The following is a 25,101-nucleotide window of genomic DNA, read 5'->3' as shown; positions in this document are numbered from 1 at the left end:
AATAAGCTTCAAAAAAAAAAAACCCACTGAAGTTAAACTACCTTAAAACCTGAAACTTTTGTCTGAAAGTTTCTGATTTTCATATACATGAAAATGTATATGTATATACATATATATGTCCTATGTATATTTTTTCTTGAAAATTGCTTCATTTCCAAAATGTATAAATAACTCCTACACATTACTAGGGAAAAAAAACCCAAATATCTAAATGAAAAAAGGACAATAATGTGAATAAGCAGCTCATAAAAGAAGATTTCCTAATAGTCCATAAACATATGAAAAGCTCTATATCTTTAGTCACCAGAGAAACGCGTATCTAGTCATAATGCAGTCCCAGTATATACTCACTGGAATGACTGAAGTAGAAAAATGGTACTGAGTGTTAAGGCTGAGAGCAACTGTCATTCTGCCTCATTGGGGGGTGGAAGTGTTCTCTGTACAACCAATTTGGGAAGCTATGGCAGCGCACCCATGTCTTATGACTAAACAGTTTCTCTTCTACAATATACACCACAGAACAGTATGTGTATCAGGATACATCTTCAAAAATATTCATAGCAGTTTATTTGTGAATAGCCACAAATTAGTAACTCCCCAAATATCCATTAATGATAGAATGGTTAAATTGTTTTGTAGTCAAACAGTGGAATAGTATAAAACAATGAGAAGGTACAACCTACTCTATGCACCTACATGGATGAATCTCACAAATAGAATGTTGACTGAAGGAAGACTGATAAAATACCCATGAAAGATTCCACTTACATAAAATTCAAATAGGTAAAAATGAGTTTTTGGTGTTGGAAGCTGGAATTGTGGTTACTTTTGGGTAAAAAGAGGCACAGGGAGTACTGGTTTCTTGATCTGGGTGGTGGTTACATGGATATGCCTATTTTGTATAATTGATCATACTTTGCCTTCATGATTTGTACACTTCTCTGTTTATAATCCTTGATTTTAAAGAGTTTATTTTTATTTAAAAATTTTTTTGAGAGAGAGAGAGAGGGTGGAAATGAGTGAGGAGCAGAGAGAGAGAGAGAGAGAGAGAGAGAGAGAGAGAGAAGCAGGGCTCACCTGAAGCGGACTCATGCTCACCCAATGTGGGGCTTATGTTCACCCTTAGCGAGGCTGATGGCTCACCTGAAGCGGGGCTTGAGCTCACCTGACGTGGGACTCAAACTCATAAACCCTAAGATCATGACCTGAGCCAAAGTCAGATGCTTAACAACTGAGCCACCTGGGCACCCAAATACTTTATTTTAAAAAAACTAGTGAAGGCAAAGTAAAGATATTTTCAGGAAAAGATTACATGGTGTTTTTTTGGTAGTGTGACTGGATATGAGATTAATGTACAGAAGTCAATAGTTTTTCTTTAATAATTAGCATCCAGAAATGGAAGTGGTAAAAACCATTCCACTTACAGTAGTGGGCAGCTTCACTTTGGTACAGCCTGAGATCTTGTTTAGGCTCCTAGTGCTTGCCTCTTGCTTTTAGCATTAGGGCTTCTCTGTAATCGCTCTCCAGTGCCTACCATGGGAACTTCCTTAGGTTGTACAAACCAGTGTGAGGGGTATTTCATGCCTCGTGAAGCAAACTTTGGTCGGTGGGAGGTAGGAATCAATAGATCCATGCTTCCCTTTTTCTCACTTCAGACTGACAGTCTTGACATGCATTTTATACAGTTTCTCATATTGGCCTTTGTAGCCAATTATTGGACCCACCACCATACCACTTTTATTGGCTTTCTTTCCTTGGTAAGTATACTCTGTATTCAACTCCTACTCCCAAAGTATTCATGCATGAGCCTTCTTCTCAGACTCTGTTCAGCTCCCCATAACAAAGAATTACATGGCCTAAAAGTGCTGAGGTTGAGAAATCTTGTTATCTGAAGCCAGCGGTTTGCTCTTCAGTATTCAGTCTCTGCGACTTTGGGGAATAACCACTGAGTGTTAATTTTTGTGTGTATAAAATGATAATAATAGAATCAAACAGAGTCTGTAATGTTTAAATGAGGTAAGCTCTCTAAATTTAGTGCCTGGCACAAAGAACAGTTCAATAAAGAGCAGTTATTGATGTTTCTTTTTCAAGTTTATATGCTACTTTCTGACACTCCTGAAGTCATTTTCCCTGACTGTGAAAACTCTTTCCTAGACACCAAGTTCTCAAGTCCTTATAAAAAACTATTCAAGGGGCGCCTGGGTGGCTCAGTCAGTTGAGCCTCTGACTTCAGCTCAGGTCATGATCTCGCGGTCTGTGAGTTCGAGCCTTGCATCGGACTCTGTGCTGACAGCTCAGAGCCTGGAGCCTGCTTCGGATTCTGTGTCTCCCTCTCTCTGCCCCCTTCCTGCTCATACTCTGTCTGTCTCTCTCTGTCAAAAATAAATAAACATTTAAACATTAAAAATGTTAAATAAACATTAAAAAACTGCTACAGAACCCAGTAGGGAGAAGACACAAATATCATTCATGTGAAGATTTAAATGCACATGTAGGTTTTTCCATTTTGTAAGTTTTTAGCTGTGTTAAGATGACAGTGTGTTAGAGACTCAACATTACAATAGAAAGGTTGTTTTGCCAGAAGCAGCCCATGTCAAAGTTCATTGTAAAATTTTGAGAGCAATAATAAACATTAGTAGGAGGCAGAAGGATGCATTTTAAAACACTAGAAAAGCCAGAGGACATAGTATATAAACACCATTAAGTAAACAAAATAACACTAAAATATATAAAATAGGAAATGTAACAGTTTTTTTTTTTTAATAGCAACATCTGTGGCGGGGGGGGGGGCATTATTGGAGGCAATCTTGTGCGGCCTCACCCACAGTCTGCCTGTAGCACCTACACACCCCCATACCCTCAGTTGTGACAACTCAAAGTGTCTCCAGACATTGTTAGATGTACCCTGGGATGTAAAATCATCTTTGCTTGAGAACAACTGAGATAAACCTAGATTGGAATTCTAGCTCCTGGACTATGGCACTGGGAATTTGAACACAATACCTAACTCCTAAAACTTAGTTTTCTTATATGAGATGATGTATGTACAGTGCTTAGCCTAGCACCTGACACACAGGAGTTCAATAAATGATAGCAATTACTTTGATGCTAAAGCTTGTTCTCTTTTTTGCCACTCTGCCTCTTTATCCTCTAAAAATGAATTGCCCCTTTATGTAGCCTGTGGTTAATCTGTTGAACAAGAATTTTTCATCTGATATCATCAAAAGACATTGGGCTTTCATGTGGGCAATTAATATAGGCTTTAGGTTTACTTTCTTCCTGGCCATGGTTTGCTTTTCATCCTTTTGTTTTTTTGTTTGACTTGGGCAGAGTTAGGAGTACGTTATTTCATTTGAGCCTCTTCCTGACATAACATTGTGTATGGTGTTCATTGAATATTTGTAACCTCTTGAATTAGACTCAGCATATTAAAGACTAGTTCAAGCCTGTAGCAATCAGACGTATAGAAATTGGAAAGATAAAACTAAATCTTTTTTTTTTCTTGGTACTTTGAAAAAAATTATTAAAAGTTTTAAAAAATTATTTTTTAATTTACATCCAAGTTAGTTAGCATATAGTGCAACAATGATTTCAGGAGATTTCTTAATGCCTCTTACCCATTTAGCCCATCCCACCTCCCACAACCCCTCCAGTAACCCTTTGTTTGTTCTCTGTATTTAAGAGTCTCTTATATTTTGTCGCCTTCCCTGTTTTTATACTAGTTTTGCTTCCTTTCCCATATGTTCCTCTGTTTTGTATCTTAAATTCCTCATATGAGTGAAGTCATATGATATTTGTCTTTCTCTGATTGACTAATTTCACTTAGCATAATATCCTCTAGTTCCATCCATGTAGTGGCAAATGGCAAGATTTCATTCTTTTTGATTGTCGAGTAATACTCCATTGTATATGTATACCACATCTTTATCCATTCATCCATCGATGGACATTTGGGCTCTTTCCATACTTTGACTATTGTTGATAGCGCTGCTGTAAACATTGGGGTGCATGTGCCGCTTTGAAATGGCACCCCTGTATCCCTTGGATAAATGCCTAGTAGTGCAATTGCTGGGTCGTAGGGTAGTTCTATTTTTAATTTTTTGAGGAACCTCCATACTGTTTTCCAGAGTGACTGCACCAGTTTGCATTTCCACCAGCAGTGCAAAAGAGATGCTCTTTCTCTGCATCCTCACCAACATCTGTTGTTGCCTGAGTTGTTAATGTTAGCCATTCTGACAGGTGTTGAGGTGGTATCTCATTGTGGTTTTGATTAGTATTTCCCTGATGATGAGTGACGTTGAGCATTTTTTCATGTGTCGGTTGGCCATCTGGATGTCTTCCTTGGAGAAATGTCTATTCATGTCTTTTACCCATTTCTTCACGGGATTATTTGTTTTTTGGGCATTGAGTTTGATAAGTTCCCTATGGATTTTGGATACTAACCCTTTATCTGATATGTCATTTGCGAATATCTTCTCCTATTCCATCAGTTGCCTTTTAGTTTTGCTGATTGCTTCCTTCGCTGTGCAGAAGCTTTTTATTTTGATGAGGTCGCAATAGTTCATTTTTGCTTTTATTTCCCTTGCCTTCGGAGACGTGTTGAGTAAGAAGTTGCTGCGGCCAATGTCAGAGAAGTTTTTGCCTGCTTTCTCATCTAGGGTTTTGATGGCTTCATGTCTTACATTTAGAACTTTCATTTTGAGTTTTTAGTTTATTTTTATGAATGGTGTAAGAAAGTGGTCCAGGTTCATTCTTCTACATGTCGCTGTTCAGTTTTCGCGGCACCACTTGCTGAAGAGACTGTCTTATTCCATTGGATATTCTTTCCTGCTTTGTCAAAGATTAGTGGGCCATGTGTTTGTGCGTCCATTCCTGGGTTCTTGTTCCATTCCAATGATCCGAGTGTCTGTTTTTGTGCCAGTACTATAGTGTCTTGCTGATTATAGCTTTGTAGTACAGCTTGAAGTCTGGGATTGTGATGCCTCCAGCTTTGGTTTTCTTTTTCAAGATTGCTTTGGCTATTCGGGGTCTTTTGTGGTTCCATACAAATTAGGATTGTTCTAGCTCTATGAAGAATGCTGAAGTTATTTTGATAGGGATTGCATTGAATATGTAGACTGCCTGGGTAGTGTTGACATTTTAAACAGTATTTGTTCTTCCTATTCAGGAGCATGGAATATTTTTCCATTTTTTTGTGTGTTGTCTTCAATTTCTTTCATAAGCTTTCTGTAGTTTTCAGTGTATAGATTTTTCACCTCTTTGATTAGATTTATTCCTAGGTATTTTATGATTTTTGGTGCGTCAGTGGGATTGATTCCTTGGTTTCTCTTTCTGTTGCTTCATTGTTGGTGTACAGGAATGCAGCCAATTTCTGTGCATTGATTTTACATCCTGCCACTTTGCTGAATTCATGGATCAGTTCTAGCAGTTTTTTGGTGGAGTCTTTTGGGTTTTCCACATAGAGTATCACGTCGTCTGTGAAGAGTGAAAGTTTGATCTCCTCCTAGCTGATTTAGATGCCTTTTATTGCTTTGTGTTGTCTGATTGCTGAGGCTAAGACTTCTAATACTATGTTGAATAGCAGTGGTGAGAGTGGACATCCCTGTCTTGTTCCTGACTTTAGGGGTAAAGCTCTCAGTTTTTCCCCATTGAGGGTGATATTAGTGTTGGGTCTTTCATATGATCTTTTATGATCTTCAGGTATGATCCTTCTATCCCTACTTTCTTGGGGGTTTTTTATCAAGAAAGGATGCTGTGTTTTGTCAAACGCTTTCTCTGCATCTGTTGATCGGATCCTGTGGCTCTTGTCCTTTGTTTTATTGATGTGATGTACCACATTGATTGCTTTGCAGATGTTGAACCAGCTCTGCATCCCAGGTGTAAATCCCACTTGGTTGTGGTGAATGATTTTTTTAATGTATTGTTGGATCCAGTTGGCTAGTATCTTGTTGAGGAGTTTTGTGTCCATGTCCATCAGGGAAATTGGTCTATGATTCTCCTTTTTAGCAGGGTCTTTGTCTTGTTTTGGAATCAAGGTAATGCAGACTTCATAGTCAGAGTTTGGAAGTTTTCCTTGCATTTCTATTTTTTGGAACAGCTTCAAGAGAATAGGTGTTAACTCGTCTTTAAATGTTTGGTAGAATTCCCCTGGAAAGCCATCCAGCCCTGGACTCTTGTTTTTTGGGAGATTTTTGATTACCAATTCTATTTCTTTACTGATTATGGATCTGTTCAAATTTTCTATTTTTCCTATCTCAATTTTGGTAGTTTATATGTTTCTAGGAATTTATCCATTGATTCCAGGTTGTCCATCTTATTGGTGTGTAATTGCTCATAATATTCTTTTACTATTGTTTTTATTTCTGCTGTGTTGGTTGTGGTCTCTCCTCTTTCATTCTTGATTTTATTTATTTGGGTCCTTTCCTTTTTCTTGATCAAACTGGCTAGGGGTTTATCAATTTTGTTAATTCTTTCAAAGAACCAGCTTCTGGTTTCATTGATCTGTTCTATTATTTTTTTGTTTGTTTGTTTGGTTTTGGTTTTGATAGCATTGATTTCTGTCTGATCTTTATTATTTCCTGTCTTCTGCTGGTTTGGGTTTTATTTGCTGTTCTTTTTCCAGGTCCTTAAGGCATAAGGTTAGGTTGTGTATCTGAGACCTTTCTTCCTTCTTTACGAAGGCCTGGATTGCTATATATTTCTCTCTTATGACCGCCTTTGCTGCGTCCCAGAAGTTTTGGGCTGTGGTGTTATCATTTTCATTGGCTTCCATGACTGTTTAATTTCCTCTTTAACTTCTTGATTAGTCCATTTATTGTTTAGTAAAATGGTCTTTAGTCTCTAAGCATTTGTTATCTTTCCACATTTTTTCTTGTGGGTGATTTCAAGTTTCATAGCATTGTGGTCTGAAAATATGCACGGTATTGTCTCAACCTTTTTGTACTTGTTGAGGGCTGATTTGTGTCCCAGTATGTGATCTATTCTGCAGAACGTTCCATGTGTATTGGAGAGGAATGTATATTCCGCTGCTTTAGGATGAAATGTTCTGAATATATCTGTTAAAGCCATACGGTCCAGTGTGTCATTCAAAGCCATTGTTTCTTTGTTGATTTTCTGTTTAGGTGATCTGTCCATTGTTGTAAGTGGGGTTGAATTCCCCTACTATTATGGTATTATTATGAATGAGTTTCTTTATGTTTGTGATTAATTGATTTATATATTTGGGTGCTTTCACATTTGGAGTATAAATGTTTACAGTTGTTAGATCTTCTTGGTGGATAGACCCCTTAATTATGATATAATGCCCTTCTTCATCTCTGTTACAGTCTTTATTTTAAAGTCTAGGTTGTCTGACATAAGTATGGCTACTCTGGCTTTTTTTGTTGACCATTAGCATGATAGATGGTTCTCCATCCCCTTACTTTCAAGCTGAAGGTGTCTTTAGGTCTAAAGTGAGTCTCTTGTAAACAGCATATAGATGATCTTGTTTTCTTATCCATTCTGTTACCCTGTGTCTTTTGATTGGAGCATTTAGTCCATTGATGTTTAGAGTGAGTACTGAAAGATAGGAACTTATTGCCATTATGGTGCCTGTAGAGTTGAGGTTTCTGGTGGTGTGGTGGTGTTCTCTGGTCCTTTCTAGTCTTTGTTGCTTTTGGTCTTTTTTGTTTTCCATCTTTTCTCCCCACAGAGAGTCCCCCTTAAAATTCCTTGCAGGGCTGGTTTAGTGGTCATGAACTCCTTTAATTTTTATTTGTCTGGGAAACTTTTTATCTCTTCTTCTATTTTGAATTACAGCCTTGCTGGATAAAGAATTCTTGGCTGCATATTTTTCCGATTCAGCACATTGACTATATCCTCCTTTCCGGCCTGCCAAGTTTTTGTGGATAGGTCTGCTGCAAACCTAATCTGTCTTCCCTTGTAGATTAAGGACTTATTTTCCCTTGCTGCTTTCATGATTCTTTCCATGCCTGCTTATTTTGTGAATTTGACTATGATATGCCTTGTTGGTCAGTTTTTGTGGAATCTAACGGGAGTCCTCTGTGCTTCCTGGATTTTGATGTCTGTGTCTTTCCCCAGGTTAGGAAAGTTTTCTGCTATGATTTGCTCACACGAATCTACCGCTTTTTCTCTCTCCATCTTCTGGGACCCCTATGATTCTGATGTTGTTCCTTTATAATCAGTCACTGAGTTCTCTAATTCTTAAATCATTCTCTTTTCCCGTAGTTTCTTTGTCTTCTGCTTCATTGTTCTCCCTAAGTTTGTCCTCTATATCGCTGATTCGCTGCTCTGCTTCATCCATCCTTGCTGCCATGGCATGTATTCAAGTTTGCAGTTCAGTTACAGCATTTTTATTTCATCCTGACTAGCTTTTACTTCATCTCTGCAGAAAGGGATTCTAATCTATTTTCAACCTCAGCTAGTATTCATATTATGATTCTAAATTCTGGTTCAGACATCTTGTATCTGTGTTGATTAAGTCCCTGGCTGTCCTTTCTTCCTGTTCTTTCTTTTGTGGTGAATTCCTTCATTTCATCGTTTTGAAAGAAGAAAAGGAATTAATAAGGTACAAAAATTACAATTAAAGAATTAAAAACAACACCAAAAAAAGAATCAAATAATGGAAGTTAGATCCTAGGTGTGTTTTGGTCTTTTTGTTGAAAGGACCTTGATAGATTAGAGAAAAAAAGGAAAAGAAAAGAAAAGAAAAGAAAAGAAAGAAAAAAAAGGAAAACGTTTGAAAAGTTGAAAAAATGAATACAATGGAATAGAATAAAATGAAATGATGGAAGCAAAATAGAATTTGAAAAATTTACAAAAAAAGTAAAAAATATAGTAGAAAAAAATTAAAAATATTTTTAAGAACCGTGGAAAGTAAAAATAATTTTTTTCTCTTTCTGTATTCAGGAATAGGAAAAGAAAAAGAAAAAAAAGTGAATAGATGGACTAGCAAACAGACTGAAATATGATTGAAATTAAAACAGTTTCCCCTAGCAGTCAAACTATGAAGCGCTTTATAGTCCGTTAACTAAGCAGGCAGAGACTTGAGGAGTTCCTGAAGAGCAAGGTTGGCCCAGTTGGACTGGGCTTAGTGTAATGGCTCCATTCTCCACTAGATGGCGCTGCTTAGTTTACTAGGGTGAGTTGTTGTGGTGTAAGTAGGTGTGTATGCGCATGTGAGGGAGGGGTGAAAATGGCATCACCTAGCTACCCAGTCTCTAGTATCAGAACTCTGTGCTCTCCCTGACCAGCAGTCAAGCACCCCTCCTTTGCCTCCGGCTTCCGTCCACTCTCTGCTTTTACTGTGACCAAGCTGTCAGGCTGCCAGGAGGCACTTCCCTCCTGAGTTTTGTCTCAGATGTGGCTGTGTTTCCCGGCCCCTTACTACTGAGGGACTGCATCTTTGACCTGTTCTGACCCTCTGGAGGAGGGTCTCACCAATCAATGATAGGGTGCCCGCCCGCCAGGAACATTCGCAGGACTGTGCTGCTGCTGATGCCCAGAGACTGCAACTGGGTGCCAGCCCACAGCAGAAAAAGTTCATGTTATTGTGTAGCAGCAGTGTTTCGAGGATTATGGTAAATCACAACACATCTGGCACCAGCCTTCCCCCTTAATGCCCTTGTTCCAGCACCGTTGAATGTGGTTCTTCTCCAGGGTCCTCTGGGACTTTTGCCTGTGGGGTTGTCTCACAGCCTCTATGAAATGTCCCCCCGTCGGGGAACTGGCTCTCCCCGTGTGGCCTGAGGACCCCTTGGACCTCGCTCTCTGCTCCTGGGGATTCGCCCTTCCCACCAGAGCACTACCAGGTATCTAGCTATGGAGTTTGAGACTCTGCACTCCCCCTGTTTATAAAGTGTTCATGGAATTTAAACCCTTTTCTTTATCCTTTCTCCCTTTTTTGTTCAGTCCCTTGCATACTCTTTCTTTTCTCTCCAGCTGCTTTCAGGGATTGGGGGAAGGATGCTTTCCCGTACTCTTCCTGCCTTCTCCATCCTCTCTCCAGAAGCAAAAATAGTTTCCTCCCCTCCACGGCTTCTCTCTCCCCCAGTTCACTTCTCTGTGCTGCACACCTGCCAAGTTCTGTAGTTCAGGTTGTGCAGATTGTTGTGTTAATCCTCAAATCAGTTTTCTAGTTGTGCAAGATTGGTTTAGTGTTGATCTGGCTGCATTTCAGGGACCAAGACTAAATCTTAATTGTTTTTATTGTTGGTTTTGCTTTTTAACCCTGAGGCGACAACCAATGCAAAATATTTGTTCTTTAGCTTTATTTTTTTTGCAAGTATGATTGAAAATTAGTAGCCTGTAAATGCCTTGATATACCTTATGTCATTTAAGTTTTATGAAAACCCTAGGGCAGTGAAAGGAAAATAAAAGGAAACTCTTAATGTACTGTAAGTACACAGCAAGACACTACATTAAATCCTTTATATTATTATTTATTTCTTACAGTATCTACAAAGTAAGCATTATTCCTATTTTGTAGGTGAGCATATGATGCTTCATTTGCCCAAGATGGTACAGCTGGTAATAAGTACAGACCCACTGGAACCCGAGTTTTTATTCCAATGCTCATCTTATGTTCATAATGTCCTGCCACCTCCAAATGAGGAGCATTGGCTTCTGCCTTAAATTTATTTGTAAACAATGTATTTTGACCTGTCCTCTGGACCACAAGATAATGGCATAAATTGCAGGACATTGGAACTGTGATAATTTTTTCTATTGCCTCTAGGACCAATGACCCCTGGCCCTCTGTGGCCTACATCTTGGCTATTCTCCTCACTTAATGTAGTTTATCTAGTTTCTGGGAACTTGGAAAGTTTTTAGGTTCAGCCTTTTTTGGCTAAGTGAGTAAATCTTATTTTTTGATTACGCATATTATTTTAGCTTTTTTCATTTCATATTGCTTAAGAATGCGGAGCAGTTAAATCTTAAGTCATGCAGTGTATGTTTGGCAAAAGTCAAGTGAAAGCAGACTTACTTAAAAATTAAGAGGGCTCTATATCTAATAAGAAAACTAGTCTCAGACTTCCATGTGATGTTTGTTCTAATAGACTACTGAGTAAAAATGTTTTGAAGTCTATAGTTGCCTAAAACTCTCCTTCTCGGTGTGATTCGTATTTTTAGCTGAGAGAAGAAAAGTTGCAAGAGGAGAAAACCTCAGAAGATCAAATCCACAAGCTGTTATCAGAGGATACAGAAACAGGGAAAAGAAAAATGGATGAACAGAAAAAGAGAGATGAGCCATTAGTACTGAAATCAAATCTGGAACATGTAAGTAGATCACCGTTTTGATGGACATCTGGCCCCAAATCAGTAATTATCCCAGGTGATGGGGATCTGCAAACCTATGTTTGTGAGCTATGAGACCAGAAGAGTCGCTAAGTATGCAGTTTAAGAGTAGTGAAAAACTTAGTGCCTCGATGACAGCTGGAGAAAATAATTCTGAATGAGACAATTGAGACTTGGGTGAAAAGATTAAGGAACAGTGGGGAAAAAAGGTGAGTGAGGGGAAAAACCTAGTACAGGATACTACTTGTGGAGTATTCTATACTATTCACTACTATTCAATACTGTTCTATTCAATACTACTTACATGTGTGTTGTCGTTTTGACTTCTGTGTTGTGATTTGACCTTTGAGTTTTGTACATCTTATATTCTCAACTAGGTTTCCTTAAATCTTGTATTTGATTTCCTTTTATTCTTTTTAATGCCTTAAGCAACAAGTGCTAGATATAAGGTAGGACTTCAATATCAGATTACTTAGTTTAAATTAACCCTAAGTTACTTAGTTTAAACTAACGCTAACCCTTAGTTTAAACTAACTCTAGACTTCTAATCTTGCAAATCTTGCCTGAATTGTTTTCATCACTTTTTTACCAAGCAAATTACTCAAAAAGGTTGTAAATGGTATATTTAATGTATGTATGAAAGCACTTTTGGAAGGCCTACTGGATGCTCAAATGGATAATTACAATTGGGTTTTTTTTCTTAAGTCTTACTGGATCAGACCTTTTTCTGTTGCTTGCTGTGTGTACTTACAATATCTTTAGTGTCATAATCTTTTAGAATAGTTTGTGATTTAGCCTTGTTAGTATTTCAGGTTAGCTTCCCAATGAGCTGGAATTAATAAAAGCTTTACTGTATTTAATACAGAGAACATAGAATGGAAGGAAAAAAAAATTTTCTGCACCTTCAGAAGTCTGCTCCTTAAACATATCCCAGCATTGTAACGGGCTGTACGACTTTGGCTAGGTTACTTAATTTCACTGTGTTTTGGCTTTACTCTTTGAAAAGGTATTTTTCCTGACCTTCAGGAAATGAAGTTACTTAAGCTTTCTTGGATCAATAGTAATTGCTGCTATCAACATGCATGTGCATTTTTTATCCCATTTATAATAATCGTTATTATTTAATTCTTATCAAAACCAATCACTTGCATTTTAGAGGGTTTCACTCTTCCATAAGATTCAATTTAACAAATAAGAAATGCTCATGTACTCTTAATGCTCTGTTCATTGGGAACTACAAAAGGAAAAAGACTGCTACTGTACAGCATGCAGCTTAACTAGGATGGCGAGAATAAAACGTGTCTTGCGCCTACAGTATGTTTTCTGACTAGTAGCCCCAACTGTGGTCTGTGATCTCTAGACAGCAACCTTTGCCTCTTTACCCCAACAGGACTGTCCTTTAGAGCCTTCAGGCAAAATGATCCAGAAGGACCTTTCTCTTTAGGACAAACCAGTCTTGACAAAGAGAGCTTACCCTTCACTGTGGTCCTTTGATAGAAAGAACCTGCTGTTTTTGGCCTTGCCAGATTCAGGTTTCATCCAGGAAAAGATCTCTAGTATTAATTCATGTCAAGGCCAGGAAATTGCTCTAATTGCTTTTTCTTTTGCCACTAGCAACTTTGAAACAGAAATCAACTGCATTTTGTTAGTTTAAAAGGAATTGTAACCTGATTGTAATCTTAAAAGGAATCAAGAAGTATAAATCCTCAGACTTGTTTTTATTGGTAGTAGTCAGTTTCAAAACATAAAAAAAAATTTTTTTCTACATTTATTTTTGATAGAGACAGAGCATAAGTGGGGGAGGGGCAGAGAGAAGGAGACACAGAATCCAAAGCAGGCTCCAGGCTCCGAGCTGTCAGCACAGAGGTTGACATGGGGCTCAAACTCACAAACCGTGAGATCATGACCCGAGCTGAAGTCGGACACTTAACCGACTGAGCCACCCAGGCGCCCCAGTTTCAAAACATTTTATATACAAAAACACATTGAATAAAATCTCACTTATGAACACTTGAAGTTTTAGGTTTTTGCTATTTTACCTCTTTTTCCCTTTGCTTTTGTCTGTTTTGAGGACTTTTACATGGCTCTGATTTTGCTTTAAATATGTCTTAAGAGTTTTTGGTGTTAAAAAAATAATTTCATTTAGTTTAGCCAAGACTATGTTCAAATGGGGACCTAAGAGAAGCTCAAGTGGTCTCAGTGGAAAGCCAGCTGAAGGATTGTTTTTTATAGAGAGAACATTATGATTAGAGCTGAACAGATCATTTTGCTTTCCTGCCCCCAAAGACTTGGTGACACCTCATTTCCTATGAAAGTAAATGAGAATTCTTTACTCTAACATTCAAGTCCTTAGTGTAATTCTAACTTATCTTCCATCCTTGCTCATACCCCCAAATTCTAGAGAACAGACCTGTTTACTTTCCCCCCAAATATATAGCTTTATGCTTTTCTTTCTTAAGAGTTTTTGCTCTTGCATTTTCATCTAATTGAAATGCCACCCTGCTTACCTGTTTGAAAGCTATTCATCTGTCCAAGCCCAGTTCCAAAGCTGTCACCTTCCTGGAACCTATTAGGGATTCCTCACTTGTTTCTCTACTCCTATCATCTACTCTTTCCCCTCCCAACTTTGTAACTTTTACAGGATTTATTTCATTCTCCCTTAGATTATGGTTGTGTATTTGTGTTTCTCTGCTAGATTTATAAGTTTGTTGAGTAAGCTATTTTAAAATCTATTTTAAAATCTAACTCAATCTTTAAAATTGAGTTAGCTATTTTAAAATCTCCTACACTGTCTTGTACATCATAGGTGTTGGGTACATGTTTATCAAATTCAATTCAATGGAGGGAAGAAAGTGCTTATTCTAGAAGATATTACCATCTGTTGTTATCAATGTGGAGTGGAAATAAAATGGACATGACAATCTACTATGATTTGTTATGGTATAGTTAATACCAACAATAATGTGAATTGTTGGAAAACAATCTGGTATAGTAATTTAGTCTTATCAAAGATTATAAAGCAAAAAGTGAAAAACTGCTTGTCATCTAACAATTTAGAGGTAACTCTTAGAAACATTTTGGTAAATAACCTTCCAGACCTCTTTTCTAAGTACGTGTAAAGAAACTTCAAACGTAAATTGAAAGACTCAAAATAAGACTCTAAAATAAAATGAAGGTAACTGAATGAGTATCAACAAGATGGAAAAATCTGATTCTAGGGGTATTTAGAACCCCTTGCAGAGAAAGTGACATTTCAGATGCCTCTGAAAGGCCAATGAGTATTTCTTTTAGGCAGAGAATGTGGAATAGGAGTTTTAGGCAAAGGGAGTAGCATGTTCAGAATAGAGCCTTTGAAAGTCTTTGATAGTACATGGAGAGTAGAAAGTAGTTTGGTTGTACTAGAGCTCAAGGAGTTCCCTTTATGAGAACTGGTGGGAGAAAAATTATGAAAGAAGGTTTGATCTAGTTTTTGAAGATTATTGTATCATACTGAGGTGTTTCCACTTTATCCTTTAACCAACAGTTAAGCAGGGGAGTAACAGGATTATATTTGTGTGCTTAATAGTATGGTAGGATTAGAGGGGAAAAGGCTGGAGAGAACAAGACCAGTAAGTAGATAATTGCAACAGTCCAGGAAAAAGAGGATGAGAATCTAAGGAAAGGCAATGACAATGAGTACACATGGAGGAGTTCTGTCTGAAAGGCATTTTAGGAGTAGAATGGGGTAGAGTGGAACTAGCATGAAGGCACTTGGAGACAGACACTCTGGATTTAAGTAATAGCGTTAGCTACTTATTAACTCTACAGTACTATGCAAGTTAATTATTCTGGGCCTCAGTTTGCCATCTGTAGAAGAAAGGTAATCCCTTCTTAATAGGACTGATATAAAGCATAAATGAAATAAAATATTTAGAAGTGTTAGGGGTACTCAAAACCTCTATGCAGTGTTTCTGTGACTTTGAAGAAAGGGAAAGGAAAGAGTCATAATGACATTGAGGCTTCTAGCTGGGTTGGTAGTGGGGCTTAGAGAGGAAAATACTGAATTTAATTTTGGATATATTAAGTTTGAACTATTTGGGATATCCAGATTGGGATCTCCAAGAAGCGGTTGGAAACATTGGTGCTTAGAGAGAAATGACATATAATAGATGTGGAACAATAGCTATGGGAGATTCCATGGGAACACAAATAGACAATGTTGTCTCCCTTGTCTCCTGCCAGTGTCCTGCACGCCTCTCAGATTCAGAGAATGAAGAACCTTCCCGAGGCAAGATGACACAGACACATCGCTCGGCATTTGTTTCCAAGAACAACTCCTACTCCTTAGCTTTCCTGGCAGGGTAAGAGACTGATACTGAAGTCAGTCAAGGTTCTTCCATTCTGGAGTATGAGACTAAAGGGATGGGGTAGGGGGAGCAAAAGTATTTGTTGTAGCTACTTTGGGGAGGGAGAGGTGGGAATGGAGGAAAGATGTGGGAATTGGGTTTTCAAATATGGACTAGGAACAAGGGGCCGATCTAAAAGTAATTTTTACTCGTTTCTGGTATCCTCAGAGTAGTATTATGCTACTTTCTGTACTACAAAGTGTGATCTTTCTATCTTGGGAAGGAACAACAATGTCAGCTTCTGCTAACAACATCCGTCGATTCTCTCTCTGGAGTTTTTTCTCTTAGTAGGAAGTGAGGCCACAGTTGATTTTATTTTCACTGCCTAGAACTAAGATATATCTTGAATAGGTTTCAAGAAGACAAACTGCAAAGTTTTTAAGACCTTGTCAAGAAATCTCTTGATCCTTTAGACTTTGCAGGCTGTGGAGATGAAAGGAGGGAGAAATTGGATGGATGTTGGATGATGGAGGGAATAATGAAGCACTAGATGGAAGGAAAAGGAAGGAAGGAGGAATGATGGAAGAAAAGAGAATGAGAGAAGAAAGGAAGGGGGAAGCAGTGATAAATAGGAAGAAAGGAAGAAGAAATGGGGGAAGGAAGTAAGAAGGAATCATTCATTCAACAGACATTTTGTGAGTAGCTACTATATGCCATGCACTCTGTTTTAATATAAAGACGAAAAGACACAATCTTTATGCCATTTTGTTATCTGTTTTTGGTTAAAACCAGCATTGTTCACCCTTATATCTAGGGTTCCTCTCTTTCTTCCCAGCAGCACTGTGAAGTAGATCTCTCTTTTTTGCTGCCCCTATGGACATATGCTTGGTTCCGTTTTAAGTTTTTTTATTGCTAATCACTAATAAATATGACCCCCAAAACTACCAAGTTTAAGATGTATAATGCATGTACTATTATGATTCCTGATGTAATGTTTATATCTAAATCCTTTTTGTGTGTGTTCTTTTGGAGCAGTCTGATTTTCTTGTTCTTTCTGAGAATAGAATTAATTAAACCTCCCCCCTCCCCCTTCCCCTTCCCTTAAAGGCCTCCCCTTCTGCAGGTAATGGCAACTCCTTCCAGGAAGGCTCTTTCCTAGAGTATTTATTCATTCATTTGACATTTAATGGCCACTGTATTGTAACCACTTAGGTTTGATTGATGTAATCAGAACCCAATAAGTGAGATATAAGCCAGTTTACTTTCCATTTATGGTAAAGATGAAATGCTTGCATTGTGCATATGAGCTTGAACTATAGATGCCCCCTAAAGTTAAAAAATTCAAGACTGCTTGACTAAGGATTTTTCAGTTGCTGATTGTATATATATATGGATTGCCCCCATTTATAGCAGGCATATTTTAATGATTATAAGAGGTCTACTGAGAAGAGAAACAGATCATGTCATTCATTTTAGTCAAGTCACAGTAAATACTTACTGAAACAAATAAATGTTGCTTTTAGGCAGTCTGTGATAAGTTAATTAATATCTCATAAATTTGAAATGACTTGGAAAAAAGAGAAATTTGTCTTGAAATCCAAATATGCCAAGGTCAAATTGCCCCAGTTAGTTGGAGTGGATATTGATCAATTGTGCCATTGAATTACTTATCACCAATTCTAGTCTCTGCTCTTGTAATTCATTCTTTTAAAGAGGGTAGCAGGTTAATATGTCATTACTTAGAAATGCCTAGCAAGGAACTTAGAAAATTCTTCTCTAAAGGGTAAAATGTAAAAAGCCCTTATGCAGAGGTATGCTTTCAGTTATGTGTGGCTCTGGAATATCTGTAACATATCTTGTTTTCCTGCTCCTTGGCCCATCCTTGCCCTTACTGTATATCATTGAGCCACAATGGGACTAATTTATAGGAAAACATTCACTTAACATCTTACTGTTAAGGAATGCTTATGATTTGTCTTACACATTTCTGGGTTTCAGCATTCATTTTTTCCAAATGTCCAAGGTTGTGGGCTGAGTTCAGTTATTAATGAAGTACAGTTATTAAAATAATTCATAGGATTTGGTTGGTAGGCTTATCTTTTTAGGACATAGTTTGCTGATGTTCTGGAAAACTTAGGTTGGAAAATCTATTACCATAATATTGTGAATTGCCTGTCTTATTTAGTCAACATACTTTTTTCCTTAGATAAGAAAATATTTAAATTTCAGTTCCAAAAGATACTTAGAAAAACAATTTGGACATGTTAGTGCTGAAATTGTCACAGGTGAACTGGGGAGACCCGGAACCCTCATCTCAAAGATGTCTCCGAAGGCTCTTGGTCTTGTTGCAAGAAAGAATTCAAGGATATACCAGACACAACAGCTGAGCAGTGCAAGTAGAAAAGTTTATTAAAGTGAGAGTATGCTCTCCAAGATGTGAGAGGAGGCAAGCTCAAAGGAGAGCTATTCACCCTGGGGTTTGGGTTTCTTTTATTGACAGTTGTTAACTAGGGGGTGGAATATTTATTACTTGGGGAGGGGATTTCTTGGGAGCAGGATTTCACACCTTTTCTCCCTTACTTGGTCTGCATCTCTATCTGGCCTTCTTCATCTTGGGCCTGTTTGATTTGATCTGGCTTCTGTGGGTTTGTTTTTGGTGTGCTGCCAGCAAAGGTCTCTAACTTCCCTGCTAGGCTAGTGAGCCCCACCTCCTTTGTTGGCCTCCAGGCATCCTGTTAAAGCCTAACTAACTGCTTACTCTAACACAATGAGATGTAGCATATGGATATATTAAAAAATAATTAGCATGGTGATGTTGCACAACAATGTGACTGTAAACTTAAAATGGTTAAAATGGTAACTTTCATGTTATATATATTTTACCACATTAAAAAACGTATTAGCATCGTTAATCGTTTCTGGATATTTCACATGCATTTTTTTTTCCATGTGTTAAAAACAAACAACAAGAGAATAGGTCTTCTCTGTAAGTTCTTTTCTTAAAGAGAGGTCATAAGTAAAAGCTTTCAGAGTTTTTTTTTTTTTTTTTTTTTAAGTTTATTTATTTATTTTGAGAGAGAGAAAGCACAAGTCTCTGGGAGGGGCAGAAAGGGAGAGAGAGAGAATCCCAAGCAGGGATTCTGTGTGGAACCCAACACGGGGCTCAAACCCATGAACCATGAGATCATGACCTAAGTAAGCTGAAGTGATACACTTAACCAACTGAGGCACCCAGGTGCCCCAAAGCTTTCAAAGTTTTTACAACTGTATTTAAAGGAAATCAATCTGTATTTGTTTTACCTACCTACTTTGTAAAGTTTTCTGTCTTAAGCCCAAAGGCATGGAGGGAAGAGTGAGTAAGCCTGATAGGATAGCTATTTTGGAAGGAATCCATTGGTTGATTCTGGCTATGAGTCTTGCCAACAGCTCTGTCTCCACTTATTCGAAAAATTCAAAGCAAAGAGGGCTTTGGAGTATTATTCATAAAATTCCAGAGCCTTATTGAAAATGAAACTTCTTTCAAGTAGGCAGAGTAATAGTTAATCCAAGATCATTTCTAAGTTAATCACAAAATATATGTTAATTGAGAAAAATTAACTTGAGGGGTGCCTGGGTGGTTCAGTCAGTTAAGCGTCTAAATTCAGCTCAGGTCATGATCTTGTGGTTCGTGAGTTCAAGCCCCGTGTTGGGCTCTGTGCTGAGGATCCTGGAGCCTGCTTCAGATTCTGTGTCTTCCTCTCTTTGCCCCTGCCCCACTCATACTCTGTCTCTCTGAAAAATAAACATTAAGAAAATTTTTTTAATTAACTTAAACCATAAGATATATAGTTGTAAAGTTAAACTTTTATTTTAAGTATCTGAAAAAGTGGTTTAAATTTATTTCCCTCCACTCTTCATTCCCTTCTTCCCCACTAGAATCAAACCAAACCTGATTGCAAATTCTTCTAAAAGCTCAGCCTGGAAAACTTTCTCTGTTGAGATAGTATCTTTTCAAAAGGCTACATGTCCACTTGCATTTTCCTCTTTGCTTTTGCTATCTGGAAGTTTAGGATTAGGACAGAGTTTTCAATTCAATCGTCATGACTTTCAACATAGCCTATAATAAAAAAATTTTTTGGGTATACTTTTTCCATATTTATTACTTAATGTGATCTATATCCTCTGTTAAGGCTCAGTTTTTATGTATTTTTGCAGTAAGTCACTTTGGATTCTTCTTGGAACTAGGGCCTAACCGTAAAAAGGATATAATTTAACCATCTATCCTCTTTCCAGTTTAAAAAATGAAAAAAAAAAAAAAGAAGAAGAAGAAAGAAAGTGATGCAGTAATGCCAGTACTGCCATTCCATATAAAATTGTATCTTAAGTAAATAGTACCCAGCAAGATTTCTGCCACATGATAATTCAGTGACTGTTACTGCTGCTATTTTGTTATATTCTTTTAGAATGTAGACTCTTAGATCTGAAAAGGATCTTTTTTGAGGGGGAGGGGGTTTGTTTTTATTTTTTCAATTATTTTTATTAGTTATTATTTTTTTAATATAATTTATTGCCAAATTGGCTAACATACAGTGTGTAAAGTGTGCTCTTGGTTTTTGGGGTAGATTCCCATGGCTCATCGCTTACATACAACACCCAGTGCTCATCCCAGCAAGTGCCCTCCTCAATGCCCATCACCCATTTTCCCCTCTTCCCCACCCCCTCCATCCACCCTCAGTTTGTTCTCTGTATTTAAGAGTCTCTTTTGGTTTGCCTTCCTCCCTCTCTGTAACTATTTTTTTCCCTTCCCATCCCCCATGGTCTTCTGTTGAGTTTCTCAAGATCCACATATGAGTGAAAACATATATCAGTCCTTCTCTGACTTATTTCACTCAGCATAATACCTTCCAGTTCCATTCATGTTGATGCAAATAGCATGATTTCATACTTTCCCATTGCCAAGTAGTATTCCATTGTATATATAAACTATATCTTCTTTATCCATTCATCAGTTGATGGACATTTAGGCACTTTCCATAGTTTGGCTATTGTTGAAAGTGCTGCTATAAACATGAGGGTACCTGTGCCCCTCTGCATTAGCACTCCGGTATCCCTTGGGCAAATTCCTCCTAGTGATGGGTCATAGAGTAGTTCTACTTTTAATTTTTTGAGGAACCTCCATAGTGTTTTCCAGAGCTGCTGCACCAGTTTGCATTCCCACCAACAGTGTGAGAGGGTTCCCATTTCTCCATATGCTCACCAGCATCTGTAGTTTCCTGAGTTGTTCATTTTAGCCACTCTGACCAGTGTGAGGTGGTATCTCAGTGTGGTTTTGATTTGTATTTCCCTGATGAGGAGTGATGTTGAGCATCTTTTCATGTGTCTGTTGGCCATATGGATGTCTTCTTTGGAAAAGTGTCTATTCATGTCTTCTGCCCATTTCTTCACTGGATTATTTGTTTTTCGGGTGTTGAGTTTGGTAAACTCTATAGATTTTGGATACTAACCCTTTATCTGATATGTCATTTGCAAATATCTTCCCATTCCGTCAGTTGCCTTTTAGTTTTGTTGATTGTTTCCTTTGCAGTGCAGAAGCTTTTTGTCTTGATGAGGTCCCAATAATTCATTTTTGCTTTTAATTCCCTTACCTTTGGAGATGTGTCGAGCAAGAAATTGCCGCAGCTGAGGTCAAAGAGGTTTTTTTTCCAGCTTTCTCCTTTAGGGTTTTAATGGTTTCCTGTCTCACATTTAGGTCTTTCATCCATTTTGAGTGTATTTTTGTGTATGGTGTAAGAAAGTGGTCTAGTTTCATTCTTCTGCATGTTGCTGTCCGGTTCTCCCAGCACCATTTGTTAAAGAGACTGTCTTTTTTCCATTGGATATTCTTTCCTGCTTTGTCAAAGATTAGTTGGCCATACATTTATGGGTCCAATTTTGGGTTCTCTATTCTATTCCATTGATCTATGTGTCTGTTTTTGTGCCAATACCATACTGTCTTGATGATTACAGCTTTGTAGTAGAGGCTAAAGCCTGGGATTGTGATGCCTCCTGCTTTGGTTTTCTTCTTCAGTATTACTTTAGCTATTTGGGGTCTTTTGTGGTTCCATACAAATTTTAGGATTGTTTGTTCTAGCTTCAAGAAGAATGCTGGTGCAATTTTGATTGGGATTGTATTGAATGTGTAGATTGCTTTGGGTAGTATTGACATTTTAACAATATTTATTCTTCCTATCCATGAGCATGGAATGTTTTTTCCATTTCTTTGTGTCTTCTTCAATTTCCTTCATAAGTTTTCTATAGTTTTCAGTATACAGATCTCTTATATCTTTGGTTAGGTTTATTCCTAGGGGTTTTATGGTTCTTGGTGCAATTGTAAATGGGATCTGTTTCTTGATTTCTCTTTCTGTTGCTTCATGATTGGTGTACAAAAATGCAACTAATTTCTGTACATTGGTGTTGTACCCTGCCACTTTGCTGAATTTATGTATCAGTTCTAGCAGTCTTTTGGTGAAGTCTTTCAGGTTTTCCATGTAGAGTATCATGTCATCTGCAAAAAGTGAAAGTTTGACTTCTTGTTTGCCAATTTTGATGCCTCTTATTTCATTTTGTTGTCTGATTGCTGATGCTAGGACTTCCAACACTATATTAAACAACAGTGGTGAGAGTGGACATCCCTATCATGTTCCTGATCTCAGGGAGAAAGCTCTCAGTTTTTCCCCATTAAGGATGATGTTAGCTGTGGGCTTTTCATAAGTGGCTTGTATGATGTTTAAGTATGTTCCTTCTATCCCGACTTTCTTGAGGGTTTTTATTAAGAAAGGATGCTTTATTTTGTCAAATGCTTTTTCTGAATCTGTAGACAGGTTTATATGGTCCTTATGCTTTCTTTTATTAATGAGATGTATCACATTGGTTGAGTTGTGAATATTGAACCAGCCCTGAAGCCCAGGAGTGAATCCCACTTGAACATGGTGAATAATTCTTTTTATATGCTTTTGAATTTGATTTGCTAGTATCTTGTTGAGAATTTTTGCATCCATGTTCACCAGGCATTTGGGCCTGTAATTCTCCTTTTTTTTGTGTGGGGTCTCTGTCTGGTTTGGGAATCAAGGTAATGCAGGCTTCATAGAATGAGTCTGGAAGTTTTCCTTCTATTTCTGTTTTTTGGAACAGCTTGAGAAGGATAGGTATTAACTCTGCTTTAAATGTCTGGTAGAATTCCCCTGGGAAACCATCTGTCCCAGGACTCTTACTTGTTGGGAGATTTTTGGTAACTGATCCAATTTCTTCACTAGTTATGGGTCTGTTCAGTTTTTTTGTTTCTTCCCATTTGAGTTTGGGTAGTGTGTGGGTGTCTAGGAATTTGTCCATGTCTTCCAGGTTGTTCAGTTTGTTGGCATATAATTTTTCATAGTATTCTCTGATAATTGCTTGTATTTATGAGGGATTGGTTGTGATAACTCCATTTTCATTCGTGATTTTATCTATTTGGGTCCTCTCTCTTTTCTTTTTGAGAAGTCTGGCTAGGGGGTTTATCAATTTTGTTTATTTTTTCAAAAAACCATCTCTTAGTTTCATTGATCTGTTCTACTGTTGTTTCTTTTTTAATTCTGTATTCTTTATTTCTGCTCTGATCTTTATTATTTCTCTTCTTCTGCTGGCTTTGGGGTTTCTTTGTTGTTCTGCTTCTAGTTCTTTTAGGTGTGCTGTTAGATTTTGTATTTGGGATTTTTCTTGTTTCTTGAGATAGGCCTGTATTGCATTGTATTTTCCTCTTAGGACTGCCTTTGCTGCATCCCAAAGGTTTTGGATTGTTGTATTTTCATTTTCATTTGTTTCCATATATTTTTAAATTCCTTCTTTAATTGCCTGGTTGACCCATTTTTTCTTTAGTAGGATGTTCTTTAACCTCCATGCATTTGGAGGTTTACCAAACTTGTTCTTGTGGTTGATTTCAAGTTTTGTAGCATTGTGATCTGAAAGTGTGCATGGTGTGATCTCAATTCTTCTATATTTAGTGAGGGCTGTTTTGTGACCCAGTATGTGATCTAGGTGAATGTTCCATGTGCACTCCAGAAGAATGTGTATTCTGCTGCTTTAGGATGAAAAGTTCTGAATATATCTGTCAAGTCCATCTGGTCCAGTGTATCATTCAGGGCCATTGTTTCTTTATTGATTTTCTGTCTAGATGATCTATCCATTGTTGTAAGTGGAGTATTAAAGTCCCCTGCAATAATCACATTCTTATCAATAAGATTGCTTATGTTTGTGATTGTTTTATATATTTGGGTGCTTCTGAATTTTGTGCATAAACATTTATAATTGTTAGCTCTTCTTGATGGATAGACCCCGTAATTATGATATAATGTCCTTCTTCGCCTCTTGCTACAGCCTTTAGTTTAAAATCTAGTTTGTCTGATATAAGTATGGCTACTCCAGCTTTCTTTTGACTTCCAGTAGCATGATAGATGGTTCTGCATCCCCTCACTTTCAATCTGAAGGTTCCTCAGGTCTAAAATGGGTTTCTTGTAGGCAGCAAATAGATGGGTCTTGTTTTTTTTATCTATTCTGAGACCCTATGTCTTTTGATTGGAGCATTTAGTCCACTTACATTCAGTGTTATTATTGAAAGATATTGATTTAGAGTCATGGTGTTATCTGTAGGTTTCATGCTTGTAATGATGCCACTGATCCTTTGTGGTCTTTGCAACATTCCACTCACAGTCCCCCTTTGGATCTCTTGTAGGGCTAGTTTAGTGGTGATGAATTTCTTCAGTTTTTGTTTCTCTGCGAAAACATTTTATCTCTCCTTCTATTCTGAATGACAGACTTGCTGGATAAAGGATTTGGGCTGCGTATTTTTCCTAGTCAGCACATTGAAAATTTCCTGCCACTCCTTTCTGGCCTGCCAAGTTTCAGTAGATAGGTCTGCTACTACCCTTTGTGTCTACCCTTGTAGGTTAAGGCCTGTTTATCCCTAGCTGCTTTCAGAATTCTCTCTTTATCTTTGTATTTTGCCAGTTTCGCTATGATATGTCATGCACAAGATCAATTCAAGTTACGTCTGAAGGGAGTTCTCTGTACCTCCTGGATTTCAATGTCTTGTTTCCTTCTCCAGATTGGGGAAGTTCTCAGCTATGATTTGTTCACATATTCCTTCGGCCCTTTTCTCTCTCTCTTCTTCTTCTGGAACTCCTACGATACAGATATTGTTCTGTTTTATTGAATCACTTAGTTCTCTAATTCTCCCCTCATGGAACAGAATTGTTTTATCTTTCTTTTTCTCAGCTTCATCTTTTTCCATAATTTTATCTTCTATTTCACTTAATCTCCCCTCTGACTCTTCAGGCCTCACTCTCATCACCTCTAGTTTATTTTGCACCTCATTTACAGCATTTTTTAATTCATCATGACTATTTTTTAGTTCCTTGATTTCTGCAGCAATAGATTCTCTGCTGTCTTCTATGCTTTTTTCAAGCCCAGCGATTAATCTTATGACTATGAT

General features: G+C 37.7%; 1 protein-coding gene across 4 annotated transcripts in view; it reads left to right on the top strand.

Moving 5' to 3' along the window:
- The window catches only part of RNF169 (ring finger protein 169), a 113,645-nt gene that overhangs the window by 64,162 nt on the left and 24,382 nt on the right, over positions 1–25,101 (top strand). For all 4 annotated transcript variants that reach the window (XR_006297392.1, XR_006297393.1, XR_006297391.1 and 1 more), the window contains exons 3-4: positions 11,131–11,277; positions 15,517–15,635. Coding sequence is in view for 1 of the 4 variants with exons in the window: in XM_043580248.1 (XP_043436183.1) it covers positions 11,131–11,277; positions 15,517–15,635 (266 nt within the window). In the remaining 3 variants the exon portion in view is untranslated. The remainder of the gene's footprint in view (positions 1–11,130; positions 11,278–15,516; positions 15,636–25,101) is intronic.

This window comes from Prionailurus bengalensis, chromosome D1 (assembly GCF_016509475.1).
Source record: "Prionailurus bengalensis isolate Pbe53 chromosome D1, Fcat_Pben_1.1_paternal_pri, whole genome shotgun sequence".
NCBI classification, from domain to species: Eukaryota; Metazoa; Chordata; class Mammalia; order Carnivora; family Felidae; genus Prionailurus; species Prionailurus bengalensis.
Note: the sequence above shows the minus strand (reverse complement) of the source record. Positions and strands in the feature narration are given on the sequence as shown.